This window comes from Camelus dromedarius, chromosome 2 (genome assembly GCF_036321535.1).
Source record: "Camelus dromedarius isolate mCamDro1 chromosome 2, mCamDro1.pat, whole genome shotgun sequence".
Lineage (NCBI taxonomy): Eukaryota > Metazoa > Chordata > Mammalia > Artiodactyla > Camelidae > Camelus > Camelus dromedarius.
Genome location: NC_087437.1, coordinates 64,421,879 through 64,435,856, shown reverse-complemented (window position 1 = coordinate 64,435,856; position 13,978 = coordinate 64,421,879). Strand labels below are relative to the sequence as shown.

Here is a 13,978-nt window from a genome sequence, read left to right as displayed (position 1 = left end):
AAACCTGAAAATATAAACAGCCTAATGTCTAAAAGTAGAAAAATAATTTACCAAATATTTCTCCCATGGTCCAGTGCCCTGGTAATTCTATTCATTAACAATATAAACAAACAAACAAACAAATAAATAAATAAAAGTGGGGGCTCTGTAGAAATGTGTGGAGCTGCAGGGACTGGAACTGACTTACAGAGCTACTGCAACAGCCAATAGACACGTGTGATAATACTGCCCTGAACAGCAAGGGTGGCAGTGAGAAGGGTGGAGACAGCAGGGATGAGAAATACTAGAAGAAAAATATCACAGACTATTATGACCAAAGAAATGTGGGGTGCGAGGCAGATGAAACTATAAGGAGGATTGAGGTTTTCAGACTTTGTGACTTGCTAGAGAGAGAAGTTAGGAGCAATAGCTCTTTCTGTTGGGAAGATGAGGGTTTGGTTTTGAACAACATCATCATAACAACACCATATAGTTACTTGCATAAGGCTTTACAGTTTGCCACACACTTTTACATACATTAAAAGTGATCATCTGATCCTCTAAGAAGCCTGTAAAACACAGGTAGAGAAGGTACTTTATTTCCTTTATCCAAATGAAGAAACAGAAGCTCAGATGTGAAAGGTCAAAATACCAGTGATGAACTGGACTACAGGTCAGGTTGCCTGATTCCAAGTCCAGTGCTCTTTCCATACCACATAATCCTGCCCCCAGAGAATTAAAGCTACAGGACTTACACTAGTACTAAAAACTCAGGAGAGACAGTATAACCTGAAAAGACAAGTAGGTGCAGGGACACTGTAGATGGATTCTTAGATAATAAATCCATGTGTGCTGCTGGGGAGAGAAGAATCCTCTGGCCTGTGCCTATGTTTGTGTGAATGGTTGGGGGAGTAGTCAACACCTGTACTGAAGACTGCTAGCTGACTACCTTACTCAGTCCCTGTTCCCTTATTCCTTACTAACAGAACTTTGGGCAATGAGAGTGGCTGGAAAAATTACACTTCCTAGATTCCTTTGCAGATAGGAGTGGCCACAGACACATCTGGAAGTTGCTGAGTCAGCCTTTTTGCCCTATTCCTCTCAAATATTCTGCCTGGGAAACAGACATCATGGTTAGCCATCTTGAGACACAAAAGAAAGGTCCAGGAAATTGCAAACACCGACTGAAAGAATGCAAAGATGTCCATCTTCGTGCCACTGAACCAACACCTGAATCCTTTCACATAATAAACTAACTCTTCTAGGCAGGACTGTGACATTAGTTCATAACTGGTGTAATGACTTCTGAGGCTATCACTTTCAGGGACAACCATATTCTCACCAGAGAGTGCTCTGTGGCTTACGCGGGATGAATCACAGCTGGTGTGACCCACTGTAACATTCTTTCAGTTCTAAGGCTGTAAAATATTCAAACTTTGAACATTTTGCTTCTAGAATTTAAAGGGCAGAGAAGAATAGAAGCACCAGTCCTTTGGGGGTGAGGATTTATCAGTTCGGCTTATCTTAAACCAGAGCCAATAGACCACATGGTTGTGAATGTTCCCCAAATTGTCCTCATATTTGGGTAAAGTATGTCAAGCCACCCTTCCACAACTAAATATATGGACATTAGTGACACCTGAATAGTGTTCTGACCGAAGAGCTTCAAAGAAATAAATATTTTTTCCTCTAACATAATATTAAAATTTTTTTAAGTATTTAATGATCTGATGGAAAAATCCCAGATATCCCAGAGGTTATTTAATCGGAGACCCTAAAAACTAAAATTTGCTGAGAAAGCACCGGAACCAGTGATTGGAATACACTAAATGCTCAAACATTTGCTAAATGAATGAAAAGTGCTATAAAGCGCAGGCAGAACAGATCAGGAGGATGCTCACCACAACAGGAAATTAACATGTTTACAGAATTTCAGGCCAGCAGTGGAATAAAACAATCAGCTGGTTGTAAGATAAAACTAATTTGGTTTCTGATAGTTTAATCAACAATGAACTGGGCTATTAAATTAAGAAATTTAAGTGTTAGAATTTCCTTTAAAGAAAATGCAATCTACATTGTATTAATTAAATAGCCTAGGAGTGCACCCAATCATTCCATGCCAGGGATATGTGCAAAGAGCTATAAAAGTTCTGAAGCAACCTCAAAAGCCTTTAAAGGATAAGTGTATTTAGGTCTGAACTTGCAGCAAGCAGCAATTTCTAATTAGATGACTTAGAAACTTCTGAAAAAACAGATCAGTGATCTAGGTGTTGCACAATAATCTTTTCTCCTTCTAAATGTAGTACGTTATTCAGACAATTTATTATAGCTTTGGCTACAACTAATTCTTTGGAGATACTGAAACACCATCAAAAAGCAATTTGCCTTTTTCTCAGTTATTTTTTCTTTAATTAATGTAAAGTACAAGATAATTTGAAACTTTACTTCTCTGAATTTACTAGCAATCTGGATTCAGTTAATTAACATCTGGCTTGGATCTGTATGTGATTTAGAATTCAAGACAAGAAAAAGGAAAATTTAGCTAGTTTCCAGAACACTCTCCCAATATTGACAGAATACAACAAAGATCCTGAAATTGACATTAACTCACTTCTTCATGTCAGGTACAATTTTAATAACTATTAATTTTAAATTTAATAGTTTTTTTCATTTTATTTAAAAATTTTCAGAAGGTGACATAAGAGTAAGCCACAAGTTACAATACAGTGATACAGTATGAACAAAACAAATTGGGTCCGAGCATGGTGAGCTTATTTCTAAACGTATACATGTAGGCCTATGATGCCTTCATCAATCTGAGGACTCCTGTATATACACACAAGAAATTTTATGGAGACTCATCTATCATCTGGAATGATAGGTATCAGGGTGAAAAATAATGAACATTTAGGCCATGTCAAAAAAACACTGATGGAATTCTGCAAGTACTACTTAGCAAAATGACTGTGTTCATAGTGAAGACGGAATGGTAACACTTATAGCAAAGATGATTTTTCATTTTATAGACACTATTTTAATATGTCAATGCAAACTAAGACAACTCTCCTGAAAGTTAGTATAATGCTTAAATAAAATGATGAATTGTCATAAACTCTTTGAATTTCAAGATCTAGAAGGTGGTGCCAATGAAAAAAACACAAAGTGTTGAGGCTTATGACCGGACCTTGCCAATACCAGTGCATGGTGTGGTGGTGAACACCAGGCAGGTTCAGTCTGGGGACCAGCGACAGTTCCACACTGAACGTTTACCATCCTCTTCTTCCCATCTTCTTACCCTGATAACTCCTGCCCAGTTAACCCAGAAAATTGTCTTCTCCTCCTCACATTAATCCACTTATGAGCCAGAAAATGACTCATAAACAATGCTTCTAAGTTCCTAAACCTAAAGCAAGGAAACGTAAATCTGTATTTTAAGTCAAGTTAATACTCGAAAGATTGATGTCTCAAAGACTAGCCCTAACTTTAAAATGCTCCAGAGTACCTCCAAAATGTCTAACAAAACGGTCCCACTTCTTCAGCCTCCACTAAGTAAATCTGCCATAATTCAGAATAAACTGGTTATTTCACCTCACTTTTTATCAAAAATATTCAACAGTAGAGCCCATCATAATTACCCAAAGGCCATAGTTTATCTTAAGAGTTCACTCTTGTGTTATGTTGTCTATGGATTTGAACGAAAGTATAAACAAATACATATCCATCACTATAATATCACACAAAGTATTTTCACTGTCCCCCAAATTCTCTGTGCTTACTCCTGTTTGTTTTTAATAAATTCCAAGTTGTTACTTCAAACAAAAAATAGTAAGTGCCCAAAAATTAACTTTTCTATGACTTTCATAATATTTATTACTACACTGAACATACAGAACCTTTCACATGCGTTTACTTAATATATGCATTTTTTCTTATCCTTTATTCACATAAGCATCATCTAACTTAAATGAAAGTCCTTTTTGCCCATTTAACTTATTTTGTAATGGTAATAAGCAATCACCCCAAAGTGGTGTTTCTGGGGAGATGACAGTTGAAAACAGGGTTGAAAGTTCCACAGATAGATTCAGAGAATCCTTTCATACTAAAATTTGACATCACCTGCAAAAATGTGTATACTTGCTATATTTTTCAGGGGAGCAAATCTTACTTTCATCAGATTTTTCCCCTCCTTAGGACTTCAAGATTAAGAATCACAAGTTTCCTCAAAAAGTTAAACGTGGAATTACCATATAACACAAAAATTCCACTCTTAGATATACACCCAAGAGAAACTGAAAACATATGTTCATACAGAAACTTGGAAACAAATGTTCATAGCATAAATAGTATTATTCGTAACGGCCCCAAAGTGGAAACAACCCAAATGCCCATCAACTGATGAATGGATACACAAAATGTGGTATATCCACACTACAGAATATTATTCAGCCACAGAAAATAAGGAAGTACTGATAACATGCCACAATCTAGATGAACCTTGAAAATATTATGCTATCTGAAAGAATCCAGACACAAAAGGCCACATATTGTATGATTCCATTTCCATGAAATGTCCAGAATAGGCAAATCCATAGAGACAGAGTAGATTAGTGATTGCCAGGGGCTGGAGAGAGGGGTAAGTGGGGGTGTGACTGCTAATGGGCACCAGGTTTCTTTCTGCTGTGATGAAAATATTCTGGAATTACAGTGGTGATGGATGCACAACTTTGTGAATATACTAAAAACCACTGATTGTACACTTTAAAAGGGTGAATTTATGGTATGCGAATAAAGAATAAAAACCTCCTCTTCCGCAGCTACCTGTTAGATATCTTCTTCTGCATCATCCTTCCAAACCTGAGCTCTATGCATTCACATTAAAACTCAACAACTACCTCCTTTCTTCAGGTTCCTAATTTACATGTAGTTTCTCAGGCTGGAAAATTTCAGAGATGTCGCCAATTTCTTCTCTCTCAGTTTCAACATCACTTGCCAGCACTTTCTATTCACAATAAAAACAGTTAGCATTCTTAAATATGTAATTCCTGCCAGACACTCTGCTAGATGCTCTTCAGGTATCTTTCATTTTCACAACAGGCATGCAAAGGAGTTGCTGAGGCTTAGGGGGACTAAGTACCTTGTCCTTCAGTCTTTCTCTGTCCAATTATCTTCCACTCTTCAGCTACAGTGATCTTCCTAAAACCAACCCTGATTGTGTTACTCCCACACCTAAGGCTCTTCAAAGGCTCCACACTGTTACAAAGTCCAGACTCCTTCATCTGGTACAAGGTGCCCTTCTGGGGCACCTCATTCCTCATACCAGCTTCTTTCTGTTCCTGGACCATGCCATGCTCTTTCTCCTCTTGCCTTTAGACCTGGCATGGGGTTCCCTTATTCATTCACTCAACAAGTAAGTATTCAGTGCCCACTATGAACCTGGCGTTGAATTTGCTGCTTGGGCAAATGTGGTGAATAAAACAGATCCTACCCTCAAGGTACTTAAGGTCTAAAAGAAGAAACGATAATAAACAAGTAATTACAGACTGTGATAAGTGAAATGAAGGAAGTTGGATGCTGTATTATAGAACATGTAGGGTTAGGGGTCAGGGGCAAACTACAATGACTGTTTTAGATAGGTTAATCTGGTAAGGTCTCATACATACTTACACCACCATACATAAGGTGGTGGTGACATACTTTAAAACCTGAAGATTAACAAGCCAGCTATAGGAAAAGCAGGTAAGGGCAGAGGGGGCAATGAATGACAAGAGATGCTCCTGGAAACATCAGTAGAGCCCAGCCTAAGGATTTTTGTAGGCCATGGTTAGGAGTTTGGATTTTAATCTAAGTTCTTAGTGCAGTGGATTTCACTGAGGAATTTTAAGTAAGAAAATGTCACTTTTTGCCACTGAATGGACAAGGGAGTGGAGGGACACAGAGAGGAAATTAGGACACACAGCCTAAAGATATAGTAGTGGTTTAGGAGACAAATGTGGATGATTTGGATAAAGGTGTGACAGTGAAGGAGGAAAAAAGTAGACAGACTAGATGCAGAGTTTGACATGACTTGCAAAGTCATTAGCTGAAAGTGAGGAAGAGATGAAGAGAGGATACAGAGTTTAAGGAATGGTCACTGGAGAAAGAAGGCAGGCTTACTACAGAAACAGAGGATCAGAAGGATCTCAGGCCCATACTGAGTAAATACTCAAGAGGCCGACCATTTTCATTTTATAATGTCATCAACTTGCCCAGGACTTTTTCCAGCAAAGTTCAGCCACATAATTACAGGTGCAGAGGGCAAAATGTTGGGCTCATCGAGAATATGGATTTTGCCAGAAGAATAAAAGACAAGCAGGGACAAGAGAATAGTGTATTTTCAAGGGAGAGGTAATAAAAACAAACTATGACATGCACTCTAAACTGGATAAGGGTGTACAGATGGACAGAAAATGGATGAACTGGAGGTACAGATGAAGTTCAGGAATAGTCTCTTTGGGGTACATAAGCAAGGGAGTTATAAAGGCAGGATTCTGTGGTCAGATAGTAAGAAGTTGTAATTTGCTTCTTGTGCTTGGAATGGTCATTGCCCCCTCTGGGCAAACATGACTATTTGATCTCCAACCACATCCATCCTGTGCTTTTCTGCTCCCTGACTTCCCACGAGTCCCCAGCATTGCCACATAAGTTAGTCACTATCTCATCCAATCATAAAGGCCCACCTTAAACCATTTCTTCCATGAAGCATTTATGTTTTCCCCACTCGGACCTCTCCTGCTGACAACCCTCACTCAGTGTGCACTACTAACAGTATTCATGTTACCACCCATTAGTTATTCTTTTTCCTTTCTAGGACTCTTTTACTCAACTGGGAAAAGGCACTGTTATATACAGTCAAAGGTGTCTGGATTCCGTGGCAGTACCCAGAACAGCGCCAGGCACGGAGCAATCATTCAATAAATGCTAACAGAGATCTCAAGCTCACCGACCTCTAAATGTCAACCGTTCTCTAAAGCAGGATTCCACTGAAGTCATAATTCTGTTCACAAAAGTCCCAGAGATCTGCATTTACCTCAAGGGTGGGATGGAGGGATACCAGACCTGCACGATGATCGAAAATCTGGATGCCACAATTTGAAAAAAGCCACGTTCACCAGAAAACAAATAATTGTTCTCACAGCTCACTGCAGGGCCAGCAAGACAAATGGCCACATGAGAGGTGCCAAAAGTCAGCAGGCACGGGGTTGTACTCATGGTCTGACTTCTGCCTAACACCTACCTTCCACCTCTCCAGCTCCAGACGCAGGGCCCGCATCAGTGATCGCCCCGGCGTCCGCTGCCATGGCTTGCAGTACGCGGGCTCCACCCGAACCCAAAAACGAAGTGGAGCGGGAGCCTGGTCCGAGAAATGCCAAATCCGGGCTCTGAAACCGCAGCACGGGAAGGAGTCGCAGCGGTTGCTACCCGGCTCTTCCGGAAGCGCGGCGCGCGTGAAAGTCACGTGACGGGCACCGGGCGGGGCCACGCAGGCTTGTTTTGATTCCCCGGTGGTTGAAACGTAAGCACGTGGTCTCGGTTGTGGCGCTTTTTACCTTCTCCAGAACGTAGGCTTTCAGTGTAGTCTTGGCTTCGTTTCTACTTTTTTTTTTTTCTGGTCAAGTCCTTCCTTTTCGCCTTGGCGCATTCCTGCGCACAACAATATTGAAGTTTTAGGGGATGGTTTGCTTTTTTGTGGGGCTCAGGGCAGTGGAAACTGGCTCTGCGTTTGCTTACCGTGTAGCCGCTCTTACCAGCCTTGGATACCAGGAGCGCTTACGCTTCTCTTCCTCTTCTCTTCCCCTCTGGCAGCAACATGACTCCATCTGGTTTTCCTGGCTGCGGGGGAATGTGAACCTCAGGCAGATGTACTTTAATTGCGTTCCCTTTGACTCATTTCCCGACCCAAACAAGCCAAATCGCTTGACTTAGGTTTTCAAGGACACTAACTGACAGCTGTCAGGCTTTTGGATTGTGTATCAAAATAAACAACCGGCTGCTTGATCAAGAGATCGGCAACTTCCACCCTCCTCGTTTACTCTTCTTCTGGTCAAAATCATAATAACTGGAGCTGGATCTAGGTCATTTGGGGGCAGAAATGTTTCAGCTTTAATCATCATATCTTTATTTCTCTCCTATTAATGTCAAGCAAAAGAGTTCTATATCATGTGTATATACATGAATGAATGAAACTGACTCGTTTATAATTTCCTTATTGGGTATGTAAAGCACACACACAAAAAAACAGCTGATTAAACCAGGCAGTACTTACCGCACACACACAAAAACAAATGACTTTCATGCAGCGATCCTATGGGTCCCTCAATCTCCCCCTCTAATTTCGGAAGTTATAGACCCAGCAGAAATGAGAATAAACCTAATACAGAAGCAAGCATTCGCTTAAGTGACCGGAGATCTCGGAGTTGTTTATTAGGCACATGACGTCAACTTGGACACTTCCTCCAGCAGTCCCAGGTTCATCGCCCAACCTCCTCTATTACAGCCTCTCTGGGAGTTTCCTTTTCCGAGCTCAGCCGCGCTCCTCCCACCCTTTCCAGTACCTCCCGGTCCCGGCTCTAGGACGCCGGCCTCACGCTCTCCCAAGGCTCGGTTTCCTCTCCACGGTACCCGGCGTGGAGGGGGCAGCCGTCCGGCACTCCAGCTGCATCCAGCAGGTCGCACCTGCCCCGCCTCCTCGCCCGGGCCGGCTTGCGCGGCGCAGGCGTACCGACGCGGCCGGGAGGCGGAGAGGACCAAAGCAACCTCGGCCTCCGCCTCCTTCAGCCGTATCCGCGCAGGGCTGGTCGGCGGACACCCGGACGGCTCCGGGCAGGGGCCCCGCGGGCTGCGCGTAGTAATGGGCTCCGGCTGGAGTAGCGAGGAGGAGCGGCAGCCGCTGCTGGGGCCTGGACTCGGGCCTGCGCCGGGGACTGCTTGGAGAAGCCGGGAGGCGGCGGCGGCGGCGCTGCCGGCAGCCGCCGGGAGTCCCGGGCGAGTGTACGGGCGCCGCTGGCTGGTGCTCCTGCTCTTTTCCCTGCTGGGGTTCGCGCAGGGCCTGGTCTGGAACACCTGGGGCCCCATCCAGAACTCGGCGCGCCAGGCCTACGGCTTCTCTAGCTGGGACATCGCGCTCCTCGTGCTGTGGGGGCCCATCGGCTTCCTGCCCTGCTTCGCGTTCATGTGGCTCCTGGACAAGAGAGGTGAGCGGGTCTCGGGAGCGCCGGCCGTCTCTGTCACTCCTGGGGGAGCCAACTCCCTCGGCTTCGTCTTAGGGGTTGTGTGATGTGACCGAGTGTTGCTGGCATCCCATTCCTGACTAGGAGCCCTCCGTCTCCAAGACAAATATGGGAAGGCTTCTTTACAGATAGTGTTCTTATCGAGGCCTATTATGCAACAGCAGGGATTAAGCTACCTCTAAATGTTCAAGTTTTTGCGTAATTGGACATCAGAGCATCCCCGTGCACGTGCTATGTGTGTTTTTTACACCTGACAAAAATGACTGATGCTTTGACTTAAAAGGGATTGAGGGATGTTGAGGGTGAAAGGTCAGAAAATAGACTGAGGATGCCCAGATACAAGGAAGTAATGAGTTGGCTTTGCGTAATAGATGACTCCAACCCAGGAAGAACTGTTGAGAAACTCGGATCTGAAGCTTTGGTTTCTGGAAAATGGTGCACAGCAGCTTTAAGCTTTAAACTATGTGGATGTGACCAGGTGGCTGTGTCAGTTGAGATTTTTAACTCTCAGATAAAGCTTGCAGATGAATGAAGGCTCTTACTCTGGACAGACATCTCCCTTTATCACTTGCCAGTATGATTCTGTGAGGAGGAAAGAAGGTCATAGGCTTGAATGATAAGGCATTGAATGGTACCACACAAGTGTGGGTAAATGATTCATGATCAATGTGTTTAGCTACTAAAAAGGACAATTTTAGGCATAGAAGTGTAGTATCTAAAACAAGAAGAGAAATAGTTTGACATGCTCTACTCGTGTTCAGTTCTGAGCATTAATTTTAAGAAGGCCTTTGGCAAACTGGGGTACTTTTAAAGTTGTGTGACAAGAATGTAAAGGATGTTAAAAAAATCATAATGTGCCAGATGAAAGGAATTGGGTGTGTCAAGCTTCAAAAAGAAACTTGAGGCAGAATATAAAATATGTGAAGATCAAGTAAATGAGGAATTAGACTTAATGTGTGTAGTTCTAGAAGGAAGAACTAAACTTTGTGAAGTTACAAAGGGCTGTAACTCAAAGCGATGCAAGGAAGAACCTTCTAACAATGAAAGTGTCCAGTCCTGGCAGGTGTGTCTTGACTGGCGTGGAACTTCTAGGTAGTGCAAGTACGAAGGCAGAGAGATACGTGCTAGATGCTGAGAAAAGGCTTCTTACACTGAATGGAGGTTTTCCTCGTTTGATTTTGTTTGTTTGTTTTTAAACTAAATTTAGACTTTATTTGCATTTCACCAGTTTTTCCACTAATATCTTTTTTCCTGATCCAAGATTCCAGTCAAGAGTCCCAGATTGCATTGTTATTTCTCGTTAATCTCTTCCAATTTGTGACGATTCCTCTATCATTCCTTACAAGGCTGGCTAATTCAAGGGGAAGTGCTATTTTATTGTTTCTTTTTATTAACATTTTTCAGTAGTACTCCCTAAATTTAGCCAACCTTGTTTTTATGGTAGAAAAATGTTAATTTTTACCCTTTTCTATTAGAATTGTATCTACTCTCCTTGGCCAGATAAATTAGGGACTACTTATTCTCTTTATAAAATAAGTTACTTTATAAGTTCTTTCAGAGTTCCTCCACGGATGTGGTGAATTCAATTTTATATTTTCTGTTGGTTGGAGCAACAGAAAATAAATTTAAAATTCTCTCGTTTGGAAAATGGCTTCCTTTTCAGTAGGAGAAAGCCAGTACAGTTTTGTATGTTGGCTGTCCTGCTGCAGATGTCCTATGTGCATACTTAGAAGTAAATTCCTGGCATCTCTGGGTGCTAAAGTATCTTTCTCACTAAGGGGTAGACAGCTGTCTGGTCTTCCTGCTGCCATGGGTCTCACCTAGCTTAGTAGAAGACCAGTTATCTTCCTGAAATTGGTTTTGTACCCTCTCACTCCTTTTCATTTTCCAGCAAGGAGGTAGAAAGGGACCACCTAGTAAGATAACAGGAGAGCCAAAAGTGAGTGTGCCCTAGAAGCCAGGTGAAGAAAGTTTCAAGAAGGAGCTAACACCTAAATTAGTGTTAAGCTCTAGGGAGATATCCCTCAGGGAGCCTACATTCTAGTGAGGATATCCAGGGCACCAAACAACAATAAAATTAAATATGTAGTGTGTCAGAGGGTGATAAATATTTTGGAGAAAAATGAAGCAAGACAAGGGAGAAAGGAGATGTGACTGGGTGATACTCTCTCTGGACTGTCAGGGAAGGCCTTCCTGATAACGTGTGTTTGAGCAGAGACTTGAGGGAAAAAAGGAAACCTGACTTGTCGATTCTGGACAAGACTGTTTCAAAGACGAAGGTCCTAAACTAGTTTGACATATCTGAGAAATAGCAATGAGGCTTATGTGGCTGAGTTAAGCCATAAGGGTAACCACCATAGGAGATGTCAGAGAGGTGGTGGGAGGCCTAATTCATGCAGGACCTCAGAGGCCACTGTAAGGACTTTGGCTGTTAAGAAGTGAGGAGGCCTCACTCCACTGGAAGGTTTGAACAGAAGAGTAAAATGATGGCTCTGCTCTTGTCTCAAGAACAAGAGTGGGGAGACTAGTTGGGAGGCTAATGAAATGACTCAGACAGAGCTGATGGCGACTTCCAATTGGGGTGATAGTGGAGGATTTGAGAAGTGGTTGGATTCCAGATATATGTTGAAAAGTAGACTCACCAGGATTTGTTGGTGGATCGGATGTGGGGTGTGAAGAAGGGAAAGGAATCTAAGATGTCCTTAGCTTTTTAGCATTAGTAATTGGGAGAATCAAGCTGCAGTTTACTGAGATGTAGAAGATTGTGGTAGGAGCATTTTGGGAGTAGATGGGATGCAGGTCAGGAATTTGAAATGCTTATTAGATATCCAGGTAGGCAGGTTAAACTGTCAGTTGGATTTACAAATATGGGGTTCAGAGAAGAGGCCTGAGCAATAAATTTGGGATGTATCAACCTATAATGGTATTTAGGGTCTTGGAGCTGAGTGAGAACACCTGTGGAGAGAGATGTTGGTTTAGAAGAAGACTGAGCCCTGGGGCGGTCCAACATTTAGAGCTTGGGAAGATAAGGAAGAACCAGCTAGTGAGGCCTTGGATTTAGCAACATGGAGATCTTTGGTGTCCTTTAAAAAAATAGTCTCATTGGAGTGGTGGGGGTGAGTTCAAAACAAAATGCAAGGAGAGGAATTAGAGACAATGAATGTAGACATTTATGTCAAGCAGTTACTCTTTAAAGGACAGCAGAGAAATGGGTAGTAGCCAGGGGGAGTGTGGTTACTGAGAAGGCATTTTTAAAGATAAGCGATACTAAAGACTATCTCTGGAATGCAGTGTCCTAATCGATCCAGTAGAAAGCGGGAAATGACAACGCTAGAAAGAGAGGGAAGAACTGCTGTAGCCATGTCCTCGAGTAAGCAAGATGGCATACAGGCCCCCAGAGCACAAGTAGACAGGTTGGCCTTAGAGAGAAGTGTTGACAGCCAATTCTTCAGTAGTAACAGGAGAGAAGACAGAGTGTATAGATTCAGATGCAGGTGGTGGGTGGTAGGAGCTCGTGGAAGTTATCTTTGTTTAGAGTTCTCAGAAAATATGAACCAAATTTTCGCCTGATAGGATAGGGCAACAGTTATTGGAAGATAGAAGAGAGAGGATGAGTTATGATACTATTTCCTGGGAAAGCAGAGAACACATGCAGTAGGAAATACAGTGGAATTGTTGGGCAGCACTAAGGGCCTGCTTTCAGTGACTGGACATTAATGACAAGTGAGACCAATGAGCATAGTTGTGTGTTTTCCTCCAGCCTGTTCTGTTGGGCAAGCACAGGCATGGGCAGAGTTGACAGAGAGAGATGTAACCAGGTTGTGGTTTGCCAGGCGAATAGGACTAAGAAAGTGCAGGCCAAGAGTAGAGGATTGTAGAGAGTGATGTAACAATGGACCATCGAATCTAAACTGGGTAAAGGAGAAAAGGTAACACATGAAGTGGATGAGAACAAGTAGTAGGCTCCAAAATTGTCATTCTCAATTGGATAAAGAATTTATAGAGTACTAGAGGGCATGAGTGGGAAAGAGAAGGTCATGGTTGAAGAATGGGATGCTTTAAATTAAGATTACTTCATGGATACAATTATGATAAAGATAAAGTCAGAGTATAACCAAGAGGGTGGATGACTGAGGTCAGGTAGAGGACATGAGTATGGAATAAGAAGTCAGGGGACGGAGCAGCCAGGATATTGAAAGGGTCATCTCATGGGTATTGAAACCACTTGATTTATGAAAGAAGTAGTTTCCTCTGGAGTAACAATGAGCAAGACAGTTTCAAACTGTGAGAATGCATGATGCAGAGGGAGGTATGTGGTGGTCTGCAGACAGCTGCAGCAGAGAGTGGTGAGTATGACAGTCAGATAGAGTTAGATCAAAGGCTGTTCTGGCCCTGATGGAGTAACAGGAACTGGATCTATCCTTCCATCTAAAACAACTGAAAACAAACAACAGAATCAAAGTATATGAAACAGTGGTGTTTCAGACATTGGACAATAGAGCAGGTAGGTAAAGCAGGACAGAATGCTTTCTCAGAATGACAGAGAACTTCCAGCCAGCAACACAAGACGGGGAGGTCAAGCAGAGCTCCACAGTTTTCCTAAGTTGAGGAGACAGTTGAGAATTCTAAGAGGACAGCATAGCTAGAATTCTTAGGGTGGAGTACCAGAGAGGAAGTTTTAGATCTGCGAGGAGTTCCTCTTGAGTCTTCAGCTGAGCACTCATTACCAGTTA

The 13,978-nt window shown here is 42.5% G+C and overlaps 2 protein-coding genes across 6 annotated transcripts in view; one reads left to right on the top strand and one right to left on the bottom strand.

Annotated features, from left to right (window-relative positions):
- Positions 1–8,700, bottom strand: part of HSPBAP1 (HSPB1 associated protein 1) — a 47,730-nt gene extending 39,030 nt beyond the window's left edge. Inside the window, exons 1-3 of one of the 3 annotated variants that reach the window (XM_064494592.1) lie at positions 8,571–8,700; positions 7,747–7,848; positions 7,253–7,659 (exon numbers count right to left, since the gene is read on the bottom strand). In XM_064494592.1, the coding sequence (XP_064350662.1) occupies positions 7,253–7,316 (64 nt within the window). In that variant the 5' untranslated portion in view covers positions 7,317–7,659; positions 7,747–7,848; positions 8,571–8,700. Of the gene's footprint in view, positions 1–7,252; positions 7,660–7,746; positions 7,849–8,281; positions 8,548–8,570 lie in introns of those variants that run through there. The other 2 variants (XM_010981531.3, XM_064494589.1) reach the window with 2 other exon arrangements.
- Positions 8,701–8,726: 26 nt separating this feature from the next.
- The window catches only part of SLC49A4 (solute carrier family 49 member 4), a 78,870-nt gene continuing 73,618 nt past the window's right edge, over positions 8,727–13,978 (top strand). For all 3 annotated transcript variants that reach the window (XR_010384232.1, XM_010981530.3, XM_064494615.1), the window contains exon 1: positions 8,727–9,209. Coding sequence is in view for 2 of the 3 variants with exons in the window: in XM_010981530.3 (XP_010979832.3) it covers positions 8,867–9,209 (343 nt within the window). In the remaining variant the exon portion in view is untranslated. The remainder of the gene's footprint in view (positions 9,210–13,978) is intronic.